The sequence below is a fragment of the Mobula hypostoma genome, chromosome 8 (assembly GCF_963921235.1).
Source record: "Mobula hypostoma chromosome 8, sMobHyp1.1, whole genome shotgun sequence".
Lineage (NCBI taxonomy): Eukaryota > Metazoa > Chordata > Chondrichthyes > Myliobatiformes > Myliobatidae > Mobula > Mobula hypostoma.
The window spans coordinates 42400192-42420838 of record NC_086104.1 but is presented as its reverse complement, the minus strand read 5'-3'; the positions used below and the strand labels follow the sequence as shown (position 1 = coordinate 42420838).

General features: G+C 42.6%; 1 protein-coding gene across 2 annotated transcripts in view; it reads right to left on the bottom strand.

The window, feature by feature from the left end:
* Positions 1-413, bottom strand: part of rab3gap2 (RAB3 GTPase activating protein subunit 2 (non-catalytic)) — a 91254-nt gene extending 90841 nt beyond the window's left edge. For both annotated transcript variants that reach the window (XM_063055743.1, XM_063055744.1), the window contains exon 1: positions 226-413. In XM_063055743.1, the coding sequence (XP_062911813.1) occupies positions 226-322 (97 nt within the window). In that variant the 5' untranslated portion in view covers positions 323-413. The remainder of the gene's footprint in view (positions 1-225) is intronic.
* Positions 414-20647: the final 20234 nt, after the last annotated feature.

Here is a 20647-nt window from a genome sequence, read left to right as displayed (position 1 = left end):
CCTTTCACACGAGCAGCTCTGTGAAATGACGCTCTGACAGGCGGCGCTCACTGGGTAATGGGGTGCCAGCAAAGGCAAGCAGCTCAAGTCATAACTGGGGCGTGAACCCCCAGCCTGCCAACTCAGGGGGAAGATGTCAGCTCAGTTCTGTCTCGCAGGCTCTAAACCCCTTTCCCAGACGCCGAGCCCGGCCCCTCGATCCCCATGCAAGAAGACGTCACCTACCGCCGGCCTTCGCTTCCTCCTTCTGTCGCGGGAAGAGGAAATTGTGGATGACCCTGAGATCCTGGAAGGAGCAGAAATGCAGCAGGCTGCAGGACATGGTGGTGGCGGTGGCGGCGGCAGTGCCACGGTCGGCACCCTGTTCTTTGCCTCCTCCACCAGGCTCAGTGCTGCGGCCGCAGCAACGCTCAGAGCAAACGTCTAATACGCATGCGCCGCCGACACACCGGCCAACGCAGGTTTAAAGGCGCAGTGCCCTCGGAAAAGGAATTCTCTCATTGTCTCCAAACTGCTTCTAATTTTCCACAATCCGACATCCAGTTGTTTGTAGATCCTTATGATTCATTTACCTTGAAAGTACTTGTCGGCCTTTCGGACCGAGACCCTCCATGAAGAGTCTCGGCCCGAAATGTCAAATGTTTATAAATTTCCATAGACTCTGCCTCACCTACTGCGTTCCTCCAGCATTTTGTGTTTGTTGCTCTGGATTTACAGCATCTGCAGAATCTCTTGTGTTCCTAAAAAATCCTGATTGCCCAGCATCTGGTCCCCAGACCACATTTGGACTGAAGGTTAAACCAGATGCGGGACTCTTCAAATGCACGACGTTTTAGATAATTGAATGTATGTCATTTTCAGATATCCTGTAAATGAGTGAAAGCGTGAGAACATGCTGCGTATTCTAGTTTAGCAAAACTGAACAACCATTAACAGAAGATTAACAGAGTCTACATTTTAAAATTAAACACCTTCGAATCAACACTATTCAGAGACTGATAGGTATCTGAGTAGCCAGGGCACCAAAGGTTATGGTGAGAAGGCAGGGGAGTGGGACTAAATGGGAGAATGGATCAGCTCATGATAAAATGGCGGAGCAGATTCGATGGGCCGAATGGCCGTCTTCTGCTCCTTTGTCTTATGGACTTATGGTCTTAATGCTTTTACATAGAAACATAGAAAACCTACAGCACAATACAGGCCCTTCGGCCCACAAAGTTGTGCCGAACATGTCCCTACCTTAGAAATTACTAGGCTCACCTATAGCCCTCTATTTTTCTAAGCTCCATGTTATGAAGTTTTAGAACTTTCAAATTTTTGTTGTGTGTTAATTTTAGAAGTAGAATGCACCATTTGATTTAAAATGGACCTCCGTACACAAATCAGTGCAGCTCAGGTACAGTCATTATAGTTCATCATGTCTGCATCGACCCTGATGTCAACCTAAACTAAACTCTCCTGCCTATACATATGGTTCACATCACTCCATTCCTGTATGTACGGTGTCTATCTAAATGTGTCTGGGGTTCCGTTATTTTAGATGTGATAGAGCGGGGAGGGGGTAATTAAAGGAGGGTGTTATGTTTTGTAACTCCAGAACCTAACCAAAAGAAAAAACACAGCAGCCAGGATATGTTTTTTCTGTGTAGATTTTCTTTAGTGAGGCGCTCACTTATGACGTAATGGTGTAATGACGTATGCTACATGTACATCATACATGAAACCTGTAATGAATTATGTAAACAATCAAAATGCTTAATCAATGTATTTACAATTTTGCTCAAATACTACTGAAATATTAAATACACTAAACTCCTCCCTGCTTAGCTATAAATTCCAGCTCAATATAGAATGTATCTCAAATATCTAACATATTGCTCCATATATATATATCCACAACATGGTAAATTTTAAGTTGTCCCATTAAGGCCAAAGGATTTAATTGCCGTGGAGGATTTCTTAATCTGGTGGAATAATGTCTCTCCTGACAAGGGGGTTACTCTGCCAGGGCAATGCAGGCCATTCCCAGGGTTGGAGAGGCACTGCTTTTGGCATCTTATGGACGTTGCCATTCTGAACAATACGTGGCAAAATGCTCGGTCTGCTGATCTATCCCAGGGCACCAGAAATAGCTTCAAACCAATGCTTTCATTTTGACCATGCCTTGTTGACATAGCTCCTCCAACACTTTAGCTCTCAGCTTGACGTACAACAACTTTAAGGCAATCCCCATGTAAGGCAACCCCATCAAAACCAAGTTCATCCCGGCGCTGGTAAAAATGAGGGAACTAGTATTTCTGCGACACATACCGGCCATTCTGAGTGGCCATGTAGCCCTGAGAGAGTATGGAGCCTTTTCTGGTTTGTCTTTGGATCACTTCGCCCAGAATAGTGAATTTCAATTTGCATTAGAGAAAATACATCAAGAGAAGTAACCTCTTTTGTAAATTTTTCTTATATTTCCTTTTCCAAGGGTAAACAGGACAATCCATCAGCATTTCCATGATGAGTTGTCCTCTTGAATTTAATCTTATAATTGTGCCCTCCAAGAAACAGAGCCCATCTCTGCATTCAAACTGCTGATGTTAGTGGAACACCCTTCTGGGACTGAAAAGGGACACCAGAGGTTGATGATCAGTAAACTCTTTCCCATACAAATACTGCTTGAAACACTTTACACCCCAAACCAGACTTAAGGCCTCTCTGTCAACCTGGGTGAATTTTAGCAAGGGAATGTGCTGCAAAGGCTGTGGGGGGGGGGGGGGGGAGGGAGTTTCATTTTCAACACTCATGTGACATGACTGCATCTACATTTACCATAAGGCATGCTTCACTGGACAAAATGGATCAGAATGTGTGAGCACAGCATCTGATGTCACCATTGACAGATGGCCGATGCAAACTTAATGGATCTCCATGCGGCTTTAGACCACCTGGACAACACAAACACCCACATCAGGATGCTGTCCATGGACTAAAGCTCAGCATTTAATACCATCATTCCTATAATCCCGATTGAGCAGTTACAGAACCTGGGTCTCTGTACCTCCCTCTGCAATTGGATCCTCAACTTCCTAACCGGAAGGCCACAATCTGTGTGGATCGGTGATAACATCTCCTTCTCACTGACGATCAACACTGGTGGGGTGTGTGCTTAGCCCACTGCTCTACTCTCTATATACCCATGACTGTGTGGATAGGCATAGCTTAAATACAGTACCATCTATAAGTTTTCTGATGATACAACCATTGTTGGTAGAATATCAGGTGGTGTCGAGAGGGTGTACTGGAGTGAGATATGCCAACTAGTGGAGTGGTGCCACAGTAACACCCTGGCACTCAACGTCAGTAGGGTGAAAGAGCTGATTGTGGACTTCCAGAACAGTAAGACGAAGGAACACATACCAATCCTCACAGAGGGATCAGAAGTGGTGAGAGTGAGCATTTTCAAGTTCCTGGGTGTCAAGATCTCTGAGGATCTAACCTGGTCCCAACATATTGATGCAGCTATAAGGAAGGCAAGACAGGGGCCATACTTTATTAGGAGTTTGAAGAGATTTCGTATGTCAACAAATACACTCAAAAACTTTTATAGTTGTACCGTGGAGAGCATTCTGACAGACTGCATCACTGTCTGGTATGGAGGGGCTACTGCACAGGACCGAACAAAGCTGCAGAGAGTTGTAAATTTATTCAGCTCCATCTTGGGCACTAGCCTACAAATTACCCGGGACATCTTCAAAGAGCTGTGTCTCAGAAGGTCAGCGCCAATTATTAAGGACCTAGCACCAAGGGCGTGCCCTTTTCTCACTGTTATCATTTGGTAGGAGGTACAGAAGCCTGATGGCACACACTCAGCAATTCAGAAACAGCTTCTTGCCCTCTGCCATCCGATTCCTAAATGCACATTGAACCCTTCGACACTACCTCATTTCTTTTTAATATATTCATTTTTGTTTTTTGCACGATTTTTAACCTATTCAATATATGTATACCATATAAAGTATACCGAATAAGATTTACTTATTTATATATTATTATTTTTTTCTTCTATATTATGTATTGTATTGAACTGCTGCTGCTAAGTTAACAAATTTTCATGACACCTGATTCTGATTCGGATGCTGATTCTGATTTCCTTTGCCTTTTGGAAAGCCAGCTCACTCTGCTTTGTCCATTGCCATTTCTTCTCAATCTGTAGTGAGTTTAAGGATAGAGCACAGTAGCCAGGATTGGAAGAGACCTGTTGTAGTAATAGACAAATCCTCAAAAGGGACTGCAACTGTGACACATTCTTTGGCTTTGGGACATCCACCACAGTTTGAATTTGCTTAGCACATTTGTGTAACCTTTGTGCATCAATGGTGTGAACACTGCATGTGATGTTTGGTTTAAAGAATTTGCAGATGATACATTGTGCTCCAAGACCATAATTTTCCAATTTGTTATCATTGTCTTCAGATTTTGGAGATGTTCCTTGTGATCCTCACTAGAAACAATGATGTCATCCAGGTAACACTGAGTGCCTGAGCAGTCTTGCAGCTCCTGGTCCATCACTTTCTGCCAGAGTACAGGTGTAGATGTCGCTCCAAAAGTCCACTGTGAGTGTCTATTGTGAGAAATGCTTTGGAATTTTCTTCCATCCCCATCTCCAGGTTGGCCTCAGCTAAGTTCACCTCCTTCCAGAAACTTTTGTAAAGGTATCTTCTATTCTATAGATAGATAGATAGACATACTTTATTGATCCCGAGGGAAAATGGGTTTCATTACGGTTGCCCCAACCAAGAACAGAGTACAAACCAGAGTAATACAAAACCACAAACAATCAAATAATAATATGTAAACCATGCCAGATGGAAATAAGTCCAGGATCAGCCCATTGGCCCAGGGTGTCCGACCCTCCAAGGGAGGAGCTGCAAAGTTTGATGGCCACAGGCAGGAATGACTTCCCATGATGCTCAGTGCTGCATCCCGGTGGGATGAGTCTCTGGCTGAATGTACTCCTGTGCCCAATGGTGTAAATGATGTTATACGCTGACATCGGGCGTGTATTCTGGACATCGAGTATTGATCTACTTTTAGTCCTGGGTTGACGGTGACCTTAAAATCACCACAGATCATGATAGACCCATTCTTCTTGGCTACTGGAACCACTGGCATTGTCCGTTCAAGCTGGAAAAAAATTCGTTCAGCCTCCATATGATCTCGCTCACTGGCTACTTTATCACGGATGGTATAAGGAACTGGACAGGCTTTGATATTACTATTGGGTCAATGTACAACCTGTTCATGTTCTAAAGTCCTCTTTTAATTCAGCATGTTTCTGGTGTCTTTCACTTATTGATTTCTGCAAGTTTTGTGTGTTTGGAATGGCTATATCTATTAAGTAAGTTTTTCTTGCTTGTTTGTCCTGTATTATTATGTCCAGACGGATAGTATGGATTGTCCTGTCCATAATAACAGATCGGTCATAATGTAATTTGTGGTATTCTGACTCTAAAACTGGATCAGGCTTGTATTTATAATAAGGAATGGTTTCTTTTCTCTGTTTCTATATTAAAGCAAGATTTTGATGAATGATGTTTGCCACTTGATTTTGCCTGTGTAAATAATTAGATTGTGTTAAACTGCTACAGGATCCTGTAATATCTTTGATTGTTTCTGGTTTTCTTTGGCATTTTCTACATTTATCATCTTGAATTTGTTGGTCTTTTATTAAGTATTTTTGATTTTTTTTGTGTCAGCCATCTGGCCCTGTACTGCCACAGGGAACCCTTCTGTTTCTGGGGTGATGTCTCCAACTCTGAGCGAGGCATTCATCGCTTCCTTGTCAACATTTTGTCTGTTCAGATTGTGTGGATGTCTTCACGGAGGGTCATGCTCAACCATTGGTTAACCTTTTCTTCAATAATGATAATTTCTTCATTTTTCTGGGCTGTGCACTCATTTAAGTTTATTGCCTTTTACAGTATTTACATCTGCATTTGCAGTTTGTTTACAGTTTATTGTATCTGATGTTTACAGTTTACAGCTACTGTTCTATAGATTTGCTAAGTATGCCCATAGAAAAAGAATCTCAGGGTTGTATACGGTGACGTGTATGTACTTTGATAATGAAATTTACTTTGAACTTTGGTGTGTACTTTTTATCAGAATGGCATATGCTTGCGTGGAGTGCTGAAACCTGTTTTTGTTGACGCAAGTATATACTCAGACATTTATCTGACTGTTGTGTAGATTTTTAGTGTCTGTTATTCCTCTTCCCCCTTCTATCCTAGGTAGTAATAATCCAAGTGCATTGAAGTGTACATAATGTTTTCTAAAATTTGTCATTTTAGTTCTTAATTTTCTTTGTAAATTTTCCAGATCGGTTTTGGACCAAGATATTATGCCAAAAGTGTACATTTATATAGGTATAGTGTATGTAGCGACTATGCCCCACTTGACTGCCGTTCAGCAAAGGGTAAACTGGCGTTGACCCCGCCAACTCTGTAATTGTGTTGGTGTGGACACTGTATGATTGCACCCAGGTACAAGCCCACGACATAAAATATCAGACAGTACACAATAGGAAAGTCAATGATTACACTTCATAATTATTTCTTGGTGATGGGTTAGCAGAAACAAATAAAATAAAGGCGCCAAATCAGTATATTTATAAGTTCTGTGCGCAAATAATTCGTTGGAGCTCACAAAATCTGGTATTCTTTTTCCACCAGTCAATTTCCTTCAAACTCTGCTGGGTCCCGAGCCCCTGCTCAGGGTTCGCTCCACTCACCGGGTCACAGCATCTCTTCGGATGCGTCTTCTCTCTTCTTCCCCATGGTGCATTCTCACCCAAATCCCGTACAAACAACAGCTTACAGACACACAAGAAAGAATAACATCTATCCCAATTGGTTAGCAAATGAATACAAGTCCTGTTATCAGTAATTATAACCCAAACATGCTGCTACAGAGAACCCCTTACCTCAGCAATTAACATTACAAAAAAGCCATTTTATTATAACACTACAGAGAAGCCATTTTATTAGCCTTAGCAAGCAACATGAAAGAAGAAACCCTTTACATGTGTGTATTGAATTTGCTATATTTATTATTACTATGATTCTTATTATTATCTTTACTTGGTACTCGCTCTTTATGAGCCCGTAGCTATACATGTTGCTTGATAATTTCATCAGTTTTCTGCCTTTTTTTAAAACTTGGCTATCTCTGTCCCTTCCAAGGAAACATGTGCATGCGTTTTTTTAAGCGCGAACACCTTGAACAAACCAGGATATGTTTTGTCTACTTAGATTGTCTTTTGTGAGGCATTCACATATGACATGGTGGTGTAATGACATATGCCATTTATGCACTTGTTTTTACATATAACCCATAAAAAATTGTGTTAATAAAGAATACTTAATCAAACAATATATTGACAATATTACTCAACTATTACTGAAATATTAAATACACTACAGGGGATGGGGCGGCAGTAGGAGTCAGGGAACATGTCACAGCAGCATTTAGTCAGGACAGACTGGGGAGCTTGTCTAGCAAGGCTTTATGGATAGAACTGAGGAATAAGAAAGGTATGACCATGTTAATGGGATTATATCATAAACCACCCAACAGTCCATGGGATTAAAAGCAGCACGTTTCTAGTGAGCTTGCAGACTGTTGAAAGGAACATAAGAGTGTGGTAATAGGTGATTTTAGCTTTATACATATTAACTGGGACTCCAATACTGTAAAAGAGATGAATGGGAAAGAGTTTGTTAATTGTATTCAGGAAAATTTCCTCGATCAGTACATTCTGTAGAAGTCCCAACTGGAGAAAGTGCAATACTAGATCTCCTTTAAAGAATGAGACAGAGCAGGTGACAGAAGTTTGTGTAGGAGAACACTTTGCAACTAGTAATCATAATGCCGTTAGTTTCAAAGTAATTAAGGAAAAGGATAGGTCTGCTCCGCAGTTTGAGATTTTAAATTGTGGAAAAGCCAATTTTGATGGTATCAGAAAGGATCTGGCAAGTGGGACAGGTTGTTTGCTGGCAAAGGTGTAATTGGTAAGTGAGAGACCTTCAAAAGTGAAATTTTAAGAGTACAGAGTCTGTATGTTCTTGTCAGAATAAAAGTTAAGGATATTAGGTTGAGGGAAACTTGTTTTTTTTGAGAGATCTTAAATGGGTAGATAGATACATAGAACATAGAAACATAGAAAAACCTACAGCATAATACAGGCCCTTTGGGCCACAAAGCTGTGCCAAACGTGTCCTTACCTTGGAAATTACCTAGGGATACCTACAGCCCTCAATACTTTCATCAATACTTCATTAATCCCAAAGGAAATTACAGTGTGACAGTGGCATTACAAGTGCACAGATGTACAAATATTAGAAGAAAAGGAAGAAAGAATAAAAATAAGATATTGATGTCTTGGTTAAGAAAATGAAGGAGGTGCCTGGCAGGCAGGAACAAATGAGGTACTTGAGGAGTGTAAGAAATGCAAGAGAACACTTAAGAAGGAAGCCAGGTGGGCTAAAAGAAGGCATGAGGTTGCCCTAGCAGAGAACGTGAAGAAGAATCCTTGGAGCTTCTACAGAAATATTAATAGCAAAAGGATAACAAGGGATAAAATTGGTCCTCTGGAAGATCTGAGCCAATGTGTGGATCCGAAAGAGATGGGGGAGATATTAAATAAATTTTTTGCATCTATATTTACTCAGGAGATAGACATATAGTCTTTAGAAGTGAGGCAGGGCATCAGCAAGTTCATGGGCCCTATTCAGATTACAAAAGTGGAGGTGGCTGCAGTCTTGAGGCAAATTAGGGTGGATAGATCCCCAGGGCTTGACAAGGTGTTCCCTCCACTCTTATGTAGGCAAGTGCAGGAATTTCAGGGGCACTAGCAGAGATTTTTAAAACATCCTTAGCCACAGGCAAGATGCTGGGGGATGGGAGGACAGCTAATTTTGTTCTGTCGTTTAAGAAAGGCTCTAAGAATAAGCCAGGAAATTATAGGCTGGTGAGCCTGACATCAATAGTGAGAAAGTTATTGGAAAGTATTCTAACGGACTGGATATAAAAGTATTTGAATAGACAGGTACTGATTAGGGGTAGTCAGCATGGTTCTGTGTGTGGTAGGTCATGTCAAACCAATCTCAGAGTTTTTTGAAGAAGTTACCAGGAAAGTTGACGAAGGCAAGGCAGTAGATGTTGACTACATGGACTTTAGCAAGGCATTTGACAAATGTTATATATGTTCTTGATAAAAGACAAACTTTGCATGGGTTTAAATGCTAAAACATTTTATTAACAGGATATAGTTACGGGCTTTGAGTTCCACAGTTTAGCACATGCTCCCCGTTCCCCAGCATCACCTCTGATTCTGGGTAAACGCCTGCATTGCATACTGGGAACTGAAGTTCTTATTACATATACACACGAAATAACAGATCTTCTCCCTTTAAAGCAAACAAACACAATACTACACCCTCATAAACCTACAAAAAACAATAGTGCTTTCTAGCAAAGATATTCACACTAACTTCAGTTATAATGAGCAAATACAGTCCCTTATTCACTCAAAAATTTTCAATCAGTCTTGGAGGTAGTTTAATGATCCTTTTTGGTCTGCTATGTGTATTGTTTGAAATTGGTGCATTAACAATTGGGTCTTTCTGAGAATTCTGGTCAACAAGTTTATTCTTTATATCTGCTGGCCCCTTTGGTGTACTGACAGGTAACACTTCACAGCTATGGGTTGGAGCTTGTGTTTGTAGATCCATAGAGTTCCTTCTCAAAGAAGTTCTTTGCTCCACCTGGGTCTCATAGGAATATGGTGCAATTTCCTCTTGTACATATCCTTGCATGGACTATGTGCCAGAATCTTGGATTCGTACTTGAGCTTCAGGCTTCAGGACTGGCAGGCATTTTGCAGTCTTGTCGTGATACTGTTTTAGTTTCTCCTTCCCTTTTACCTTCGGTGTCAATAGGTTTTCATGCACCATTCTTCAGTGGCACACTTCTGTAAATCATCAGACTTTTGTGGAAATCTTCTCGTCCATCTTGCACTTTCTTCATGAGACCCTTGAGATGTTGACTGAACTCTCTGCCAGGCCATTAGGTTTTGGGTAATGTGGGCTTGAAGTTATATGTTGAAACCCCAGTCAAATCAATTCAGGGAATGGGACAAATGGATTTCCTGCTTCATTTGGCAAGGAAGGAAACCTAGAATTCGATATAACACCTTACAGTTAGGGAAGGAAGGAGGAGGTATGGTTCTTCCTTGCCTGAGAAATTATTTTTATGCCTCACAGATAACCCCTCTGTTATATTGGTGTAATAGGGAATATAAGGCTAGATGGAAGGAAATAGAATTTGGATTAGTTGACAGTTTTCCTCTTCAGGCCTCAATAGCTGACAAAGGATTGATGGCCCAGTTGGAAAAATTTAATAATGTTTGGATAAATCTTACATTAAAAGTATGGCAGAAGGTGGTTAATTCATGTGGAATTAATAACATGTTAAAACTCTTTAGATGGTGTGCATATGATACCGAATTCCTTCCCAACAGAGGAGATAAAAGATTTGAGCTATGGATAAAGAAAGGTCTTACAACCTACCTCTCATTTATGGATAAAAGAGTATTACAAAGTTTCCAAATCCTGCAGGACAAACATGGCCTAGAAACCCCAGTCAATGGCAAAGGACTCAAATTCACTGCTTGAAAATTGTGGACCATTGCCTAATACTGCTTCATATGGAACTCCATGCCTCGCAAACACAGTTTTCAGGAAGGTGTTGACTGCTCCACTGGATGTTGATTGCTGTGTTGCAACCTTTGGGTAAACGGAAAAGTAGTTTGATACAACAATGCGACTCTTCCCATTACATTGAAACAGATCTTCTCCAACTTTGAAGTACGCCATGTCTGGTACAGGGTGTGGTGTAAGCAGTTCTGCTTGCTGCTTTGGTCTGTAGGTAGGACAGTTCTCACATGAAAGAATGGTCTGGCTGATGCCTTGGTTCATCCTTGCTCAGTACATTACTTCACGAGCACTTTGTTTATATTTTTCCTCACCATACAGTATCTTCTGAAGCACTTCCTTGCGTAGTGTCACTGGAATCATAAACCTGTTCCCTTTGAAGACTACCGTCTGTTCAGTTCTGCATGCCTGATAATCCTGAATACACTTTGGACAGTCATTCTTCGTTGCTGGCCATGCTTTATGTATCGTCTCTTTGAGTACTTTCATTGTTTCATCTGTCCCTGCTACTGTCCTAATCTTCTCTGTTCTTTCGGGAGATACTGGAATGGAGGTGACAATCATGGCAACGTAGGCCTGTATATCCACATGAATCTCTTGGTCACTCTTTTCTTTCTTGTTGATTGCTCAAGACAGCACATCAGCAGCAAACGTATATTTTCCTGTTGTGTAGATCATCTTCACATCGTATTTCTGCAGCCTTATCAACATGTGCTGAATCCTCATGGGACAGTCAGTGGTTTGGACATAATTGAGACCAGTGGCTTATGGTCTGTCTCCACTTCAAAGTATTGTTCATAGATATACTGATGGAACCTTTCACATGCATATATACTGGCACAAAGCTCTTTCTCTATCCGTGCATAGGTGGTTTCAGCACTTGTTAAATCTTCTGAGTCATCGGCCACAAGTTGCCATGCGTCATCATGGTCTGCAGTAGTACTGCTCCAGGGCCGTACCAGAATGCATCAGCCTAGCAAACCTCTCCAGATCATAAAACTTCAGCATGGCCTCCTCACAAGTTAGGACTCTCTTCAACCTCTGGAAACCCACTCATTTGGCCAACACAGTAGATAGTCGAGGGATAAGCCACCATCCCCAGAAAACGTCTCACCTCCTCTTTGTTTTGGGGCCTCACCATGTTCTCAATGGTTGACGTCTTTCTTGAGTCAGGCTTCACTCCATCTGCTCCATCTTCCATTTCTCTGATCTATATGTAATTTAACAACCAGCCCTGGATCACAAGTGACTTCATCTTCTGGACCCACCTACGCTGAGGGACCTTGTCAAATGATTTACTAAATTCCCGTATCCACTGCCCTACCCTCCTCATTCAGCTTCATCACTTCCTCAAGCAATTTTATCATATTTCTAAGACAGGAACTTTTCTGCACAAAGCCATGCTGATTATCCCCAGTGAGTAAATGATTTTCCATATGAAAGTAATTTTGTCACTAAGAATCTTCTCCATTAATTTCCCTACCACTGATGTAAAGCTCATTGGTCTATAATGTCCTCAAATATCCCTGTGGCACCTCAGTCTAGGCTAAATTCGCAGGCGCGAGCTCGAGCTCAAAGCCTCAGTGCATCGAGGCGAAGGAACTTTGAGACAAGGCGTAAGCCGATGTTCGATTCAATTTCATTTGTGGATTTGGACTATGATCTATGGACCTTTTAGGACTTATAGTTTTTATGTTCTGTGTTTTCACTCATTCAGTCTTGTTTTGTCTTGTACGGAGAGAGGGAGTTTGGGTGTTGATGTTCTTGTGTTTTGTGCAGGACAGGGTGGTTTGGGAGGGTCAATGTTCTCGTTATGTTTTATATGGGGAAGGGGGTTTAGGGTCGGTCTTCACATTGCATTTTGTTAGTTTTTTGTGCAGGGGAATTTCAGGGGTTAAGAATGATGTTGATGTTCTTTTTTTGTGCTGGGGAAGTCTGCTGTTTTCACTTTGTACTGACTTCCATGCTTTTTCTTTGCTTCATGGCTATCTGGAGAAGACAAATCTCAGAGTTGCATATTGCATACATACTTTGATAATAAATTAACCTTTGAACATTTTGAAGATACAAAGGTCTCTATCAATCCACAAACAATCTCCTCCCTTGCTTCCCCTCAGTATTATGCAATAGATCTATCTTATCCTTGGGATTTATCCATTTTAATGTTTTTCAAAACATTTTATCATGACCATGAATGTATGCAAAATTCCCTAAACTCTCGTATCACATCTATCCATGTCTTCCAGAAAAACACTGAAATATTTTCTGTTTAATAATTATTTCTGACAATATTATATGCAAATATGGCATTACTATAGGCAAGTATAAAAATCATTTCCTGCAGGTACAATTTCCCAACCAGCAATAAAACAAATTACATAATAATTTTCAAAGTATTGGCTGTGCGCAGAAAGCCAGCCTAATGCATAAAAAGTCTTAATCTTCAAGTAGAGCACTGGAATCTCTAACAGTGCTGAACCATCTCTGATGAAATTCCAATTTAAGTAAATAACTCGCCCATTCTCCAGTCACTATCTCAGGAAGTACACAACATAATTTTAAACTCTTCTGTGTTTAAAAATATATTTTCTGCTCTGTATATTACAATCTCTCATCTTTAGCCTTTACTCTCAATGTTTTGAATTCCTCAGTCATGCAAAATAGTTTGGTTGAAATTGCCCTGTAATCTCCTTTGTCTGAATGAAAGCAACCTTATTTTTTCAAGGCATTCTCTGCATTTGCATTTTGTATTATTATGCAGCCTGTAAGTAAATCAGTGCAGCTTTTCCCCTTTGCCACTTCAATAAAATTTTGTACTGTTGCACCACTGAAGCTCAACTTTAATATTCCATAGCTCTTCGTAAGGTTCCGTGCTTCTTATTGATAGCCTGAGTTAAAACATTGCCTGCTCTGTTTTGTATTTCCAACTGTTCTGTTTTTACTTCAGACTTCTCACAGCTTGTGCCTTTGGAACCAAAATCAATCAATTCCTCCATAATCCCAAACTTTCCATTCTTAATAATTACCTATATTTCCTGCTCACTTTGAGTTCCAATTTAACCGTCATATCAATAGTTTAAGCAACACACATCAAAGTTGCTGGTGAACGCAGCAGGCCAGGCAGCATCTCTAGGAAGCGGTACAGTCGACGTTTCAGGCCGAGACCCTTCGTCAGGACTAACTGAAAGAACAATTAGTAGGAGATTTGAAAGTGGGAGGGGGAGGGGAGATCCGAAATGATAGGAGAAGACAGGAGGGGGAGGGATGGAACCAAGAGCTGGACAGTTGATTGGGAAAAGGGATATGAGAGGATCATGGGTCAGGAGGCCCAGGGAGAAAGAAAAAGGGGGGGGAACCAGAGGATGGGCAAGGGGTATAGTGAGAGAGACAGAGGGAGAAAAAGGAGAGAGAGAGAAAGAATGTGTGTATATGAATAAATAACAGATGGGGTACGAGGGGGAGGTGGGGCATTAGTGGAAGTTTGAGAAGTCAATGTTCATGCCATCGGATTGGTGGCTACCCAGACCCAGTAGAGGAGGCCATGGATAGACAGGCGACACTTCACCTGTGAGTCGGCTGGGGTGATATACTGCGTTCAGTGCTCCCGATGTGCCCTTCTATATATTGGTGAGAGCCGAAGCAGACTGGGAGATCGTTTCGCTGAACACCTACGCTCTGTCTGCCAGAGAAAGCACGATCTCCCAGTGGCCACACATTTTAATTCCACGTCCCATTCCCATTCTGATATGTCTATCCACGGCCTCCTCTACTGTAAAGATGAAGCCACACTCAGGTTGAGGAACAACTCCTTATATTCCGTCTGGGTAGCCTCCAACCTGGTGGCATGAACATTGACTTCCCTAACTTCCGCTAATGCCCCTCCCCCCCCGTACCTCATCCATTATTTATTTATATACACACATTCTTTTTCTCTCTCTCCTTTTTCTCCCTCTGTCCTTCTGACTATACCCCTTGCCCATCCTCTGGGTTCCCCCCCCCTTTCCTTCTCCCTGGGCCTCCTGTCCCATGACCCTCTCATATCCCTTTTGCCTATCACCTGTCCAGCTCTTGGCTCTATCCTTCCCCCTCCTGTCTTCTCCTATCATTTTGGATCTCCCCCTCCCCCTCCCACTTTCAAATCTCTTACTAGCTCCTCTTTCAGTTAGTCCTGATGAAGGGTCTCGGCCCGAAACGTCGACTGTACCTCTTCCTAGAGATGCTGCCTGGCCTGCTGCGTTCACCAGCAACTTTGATGTGTGTTGCTTGAATTTGCAGCATCTGCAGAATTCCTCATGTTTGCAATATCAATAGTTTAGTTGAGCTTGCTTCAGTCCTCATAATCAATGATACCTCGTACTTTGTGCAAATTTGTCATCACCAATTCGTTAATAGTGGATAAAAAGTGCATTGCTCTCCAGTGTAATAAATAATATTCAACTACGTGCCATGTACTAATAAAGACCTGTAAGCTACTTTTGAAAACAGTGCAAAAATACTTTGTTTCTGCTGAACAAGTTCTGATATTATTGTTTTATGTTACAATCTAATCACCGCTTTGTTTGCTCGCCTTAGAGCCACTCTGTAGCTACTGCACAGAAAACAAATACATACTAGGTACAAGGACATAGATTAATTAAGAACGAGCAAAGTTATCTCTCTCTCTCTCTCTCTCTCTCACACACACACACACACACACACACACACTCCTCTCAAAATATGGCATCCCTATCCCTCAATCAGATTTGGATTCAACTGGCCAGAAAACTCCAAGTGATGTCCAACAACAGAACAGAGTGACTCATTCACCAGGAAATGTCACTCAACTCACTCGTGACTCTCACTAAGCTTGTATAAATCTGGGACCTGCCTATCACAGAGCAACAGATTATCAGCCACAGCACATATGATGTGGTGTATTTGTTTCTCAAATGGTTCTAGGATTCTTGTCTCCATGACATCATTCCTGAAATTTATTTTAACCTATATCTTTACTCATATTTTTAATTTTAACTTGAATTTTGCAGATTCACATTTCTATTCGGCTGGCTATAAGATTCCTCTGGTCTTTGCTTGTCACTCATCCTTGTATCTCGGAGCTACCATGTCTGCTCGGTGATCAGAACTTACTTCTGTCCTTTCCACAATAAACAGATACTGATAACAATGACATTTATTCAACATCATGCAGTTCACAAACTGCAGCTTGGTTTAGAGTGGAGATTTCTTTCTGTTTATGTACTGAAACTTCAACTTCGTTTTCAAAATAAATTGGCAAAATCAGCTGAGATATTGAAGTGATTGTAAAGGAAAGTCATTCCCTTCTGAATTCACACAGTGTCCACTGTTTACTAGGATAATGTTAAAGGCCAGACCATTATGTCTATTCCTCATAATCAATCTTATTACTTTATAGGGACGGGAAGTAAAATCAGATCTGCTTCATTATTCTTTTTGAATCTGGGCCTCACATGGGGGCTGTTTCTAACTGAGTGTGAGCTCTCCAGTATCCACTAACTTGATTCAGATTTCTAGTGCAAACAACTTCCTAAATACTTTAAAGTAAAAGAGAAAATTTTGGAAATACTCTGGAGATCAGGCCACATCTGTGGGAAGAAAAATAGAGTAAACATTACAAATTGAAGTCTTTTCGTCAGAACTGGGAAAAGAGACAGGAAAAAGGCAGCAAACAATCTGCTGGAGGAGCTGAGCAGGTTGAGCAGCATCTGTAGGAGGAAAACACAAAATACTCTGCAGATGCATACTATCCACTGACATCTTCTACAAGCCCACAGACTCTCATAACTACCTCGACTATACCTCTTCCCACCCTGCCATATGCAAAAATGCCATTCCCTGTTCCCAGTTCCTCTGTCTCCACTGCATCTGCTCCCAGGATGAGGCTTTCCGTTCCAGGACATTTCAAATGTCCTCTTTCTTTAAGGATCGTGGTTTCCCTTCTGCCGTCATCAATGATGCCCTCACCTGCATCTCCTCCATTTCCCGCACTTCGGCCCTCACCCCGTCCTCCCGCAACCACAACAGGGACAGAGTTCCCCTTGTCCTCACCTACCACCCCACCAGCCTCTGGATCCAGCACATTATCCTCCACAACTTCCGCCACCTTCAACAGGACCCCACCACTAAGCACATCTTTCCCTCTCCACCCCTCTCCTCTTTCCGCAGGGATCGTTCCCTCCGCGACTCCCTGGTCCACATGTCCCTCCCCACGGATCTCCCACCCGGTACTTATCCCTGTAAGCATAAGTGCTACACCTGTCCCTACACCTCCTCTCTTGCCACCATTCAGGGCCCCAAACAGTCCTTCCAGGTGAGGCAACACTTCACTTGTGAGGCTGTTGGGGTCATCTGTTGCATCTGGTGCTCCCAGTGCAGCCTCCTTTACATCGGTGAAACCCGACGCAGATTGGGGGACCGCTTCATCGAGCACCTCTGCTCCGTCCGCCACAACAGACAGGATCTCCCAGTTGCCACCCACTTCAACTCTGCTTTACATTCCCATTCAGATATGTCCATACATGGCTTCCTCTACTGCCATGATGAGGCTAAACTCAGATTGGAGGAGCAACACCTCATATACCATTTAGGTAGTCCCCAGCCCCTTGGTATGAACATTGGATTCTCCAACTTCCAGTAATTCCCTCACCCTCCCTTCCCCTATCCCAGTTTCACTCTGCCCCTCCCCCAACTGCCTACTACCTCCCTCATGGTTCCACCTCCTTCTACTACCCATTGTGCTTTCCCCTATTCCTTCTTCACTTTCCTGCCTATCACCTCCCTGCATCCCCTTCCCCACCCCTTGATCTTTCCCCTTACTGGTTTTTCACCTGGAACCTACCAGCCTTCTCCTTCCCACCCTACCCCCACCTTCTTTATAGGGCCTCTGCCCCTTCCCTCTTCAGTCCTGACGAAGGGTTCCCGCCCGAAACATTGACTGATCGTTTCCACAGATGCTGCCCGACCTGCTGAGTTCCTCCAGCGTGTTGTGTCTGTAGGAGGAAATGTTTCAGGTTGAAAGCCTGCATCAGGACCAGATCCACTGCTCCAGTCTCTTGTGTCTCCAGCAGGCAAAAGAAGCTTGTTAGGTTGCAGGGAAGATGAAGGTGATTAGCTTTATTTGTCATGTGTGCATCGAAACATTGAAAAGACAGTGAAATGCAGCGTTTGTGTCAAATCAAATCAAAAAGGATTGTGCTTGGACAATCATCCTTCCAGCATCAACATAGCATGCTCACACGAGGGTCTCTGGGGCTGATGTGAAGTCAATGTGAATGGGAGTATCTAAAGCAGGGGTTCCCAATCTAGGGTCCATAACATAAGAAAAGGTTGGGGACCACTGATTTAGAGCGTAATGACATAAACAAAAGAAAATAGACCAAAGACTGTGGACGTTGTGAAACACAGAGCATAAAGTTAAGCTCAGCAGTTCACACTATGTATATTCTCAACACCCAGAGAGGGAAAAAACAACAAAAATGCTGAGCCACTACAATAGATGGACAATGATACATACAGGAATCAAGCTGCCTGAAATTATAGAATTCAATATTAAGTCTATGAATGCAGCAAATAAAAGATGCTTTTCTGTTCCTCAGCCTTGCATTGGTTCTCATTGTAATAGACAGATTGGTCAGAGTGAGAGTGGGATGAAGAATTAACGTGGGAGGGAACAGGAAACTTAGAGTCCCTCTTGTGGACTAAACATTGGTGGTTCACGAAGCAGTCACCCAATCTGCATTTGGTTTCACACTGTGAACACCAAATGCGGTGCACTAGAGAGGAACAAGTGTAAGTGAATTTGCTGCTTCACTGGACAGCCTGTTTGGATCTTTGGGTAGAGCGAGACGAAGAGATGAATGGGAAAGTTTTGCATGCCTGTAGTTCCAAGAGAAAGTGCCTTAAGGAGGGTCATTGATGGGAATGGAAGAGTGGACTAGGGAGTGCTTGTGAAATGTTGAAAGGGGAGGAGAGGAGAAAGTGTGTCGGGTAGTGGAATCTCTTTGCAGGTTGAGATATACGATGGGTGATTGATAAGTTTGTGGCCTAAGGTAGAAGGAGTCAATTTTAGAAAACCGAGCACATTCATTTTTCAACATCGTCCCCCCCCCCCCCCCGCCTACATGTACACACTTAGTCCAGTGGTCGTGGAGCATACGAATTCCTTCTTTGTAGAACTGGTCCACGGTAGGGGTGATTGATAAGTTCGTGGCCTAAGGTAGAAGGAGATGAGTTATACCACTCTCATTACATGCACGTGCAGTTCAACTCTTTGAGTGAAAATTCAGAAAGTTTGAAGTCTTCTACCTTAGGCCACGAACTTATCAATTACCCCTGCTGGAGGTCCAAGACGCAGAATTCTACAAAGAAGTATGCTCCATGACTGCTGAACTAAGTGTGTAAATGTAGTAAAAGTAAATGTGCTAGGTTTTCTAAAATTGACTCCTTCTACCTTAGGCCATGAACTTATCAGTCACCCCTCGTAGATCTATTGACTATGGATGCTGTTGAGGTGGAAGTTGAGGACAGGGGAACTATATCTTTGGTCTGTCCGAGAGGAGATGGACTAAGAGCAGGATCATGTGAAAAGATAAAATGGAGTCAAAGGATTTGCTGACAGCGGTAGAGAGGAAACCACAGTTCAGGAAGGAGGAAGACATTTCAAATGTACCAATGTGGAAAGTTTCATCATCAGAGCAAATATGACAGAGATGAAGGAACAGGGGGAAGGGAATAGAGTACTTACAGGAGGCAGGAGAGGATGAAGACTAATCGAAATAGCTGTGAGAGCAGATAGACATAATGATGCTATTATCTAGCCTATCTCCTGAAATGGAGACAAAGAGATCCAGAAAAGAGCCAAAGATTGACCATATGATTACAATACTGAGAAATCAATTTATGCCTGCAGCTATTCAGACAGTAACTCTGTATTTTCATTTCTGACTGATGTAAAGCTAATAGACATCAGATACATCTCTCAACACATCCCTGCAACAAGCCAGTTGATAGTAGTATATGATCCAATCCATTATTTTATTTTTCACTGGCTAAAACTTGCTGAGTACTTCCAGCATTTTTGTTTGTATTTTAACCTCCCTGCACATGCAGTGTCTTTGCCTCCTGTGTGTAATTGCTCAGGTTCTGCATCCTTTTAGAGAAGAGTTGTTTTAAGAGTTGTGAGGCAGACCAGTGGGTCACGGTTAGGAGGGGGAAGGGGAAGAGTCAGGTAATAGAGAGTACCCCGGTGGCTGTTCCCCTTAACAATAGGTACTCCTGTTTGAGTACTGTTGGGGGGGACAGCTTACCCGGGGGAAGCGACAGTGGTCATGCCTCCGGCACAGAGTCCGGCCCTGTAGCTCAGAAGGGTAGGGAAAGGAAGAGGAAGGCAGTTGTGATAGGGGACTCGATAGTAAGGGGGTCAGATAGGCGATTCTGTGGACGCAGTCCAGAGACCCGGATGGTAGTTTGCCTCCCTGGTGCCAGGGTCCGGGATATCTCTGATTGTGTCCAAGATATCCTGAAGTGGGAGGGTGAGGAGCCAGAGGTCCTGGTACATATAGGTAGCAATGACATAGGTAGGAAAAGGGAAGAGGTCCTGAAAGGAGAATATAGGGAGCTAGGAAGGGAGTTGAGAAAAAGAACCGCAAAGGTAGTAATCTCGGGATTACTGCCTGTGCCACGCGACAGTGAGAGTAGGAATGCGATGAGGTGGAGGATAAATGTGTGGCTGAGGGATTGGAGCAGGAGGCAGGGATTCAAGTTTTTGGATCATTGGGACCTCTTTTGGCGTAGGCGTGACCTGTACAAAAAGGACGGGTTACACTTGAATCCAAGGGGGACCAATATCCTGACAGAGAGATTAGCGAGGG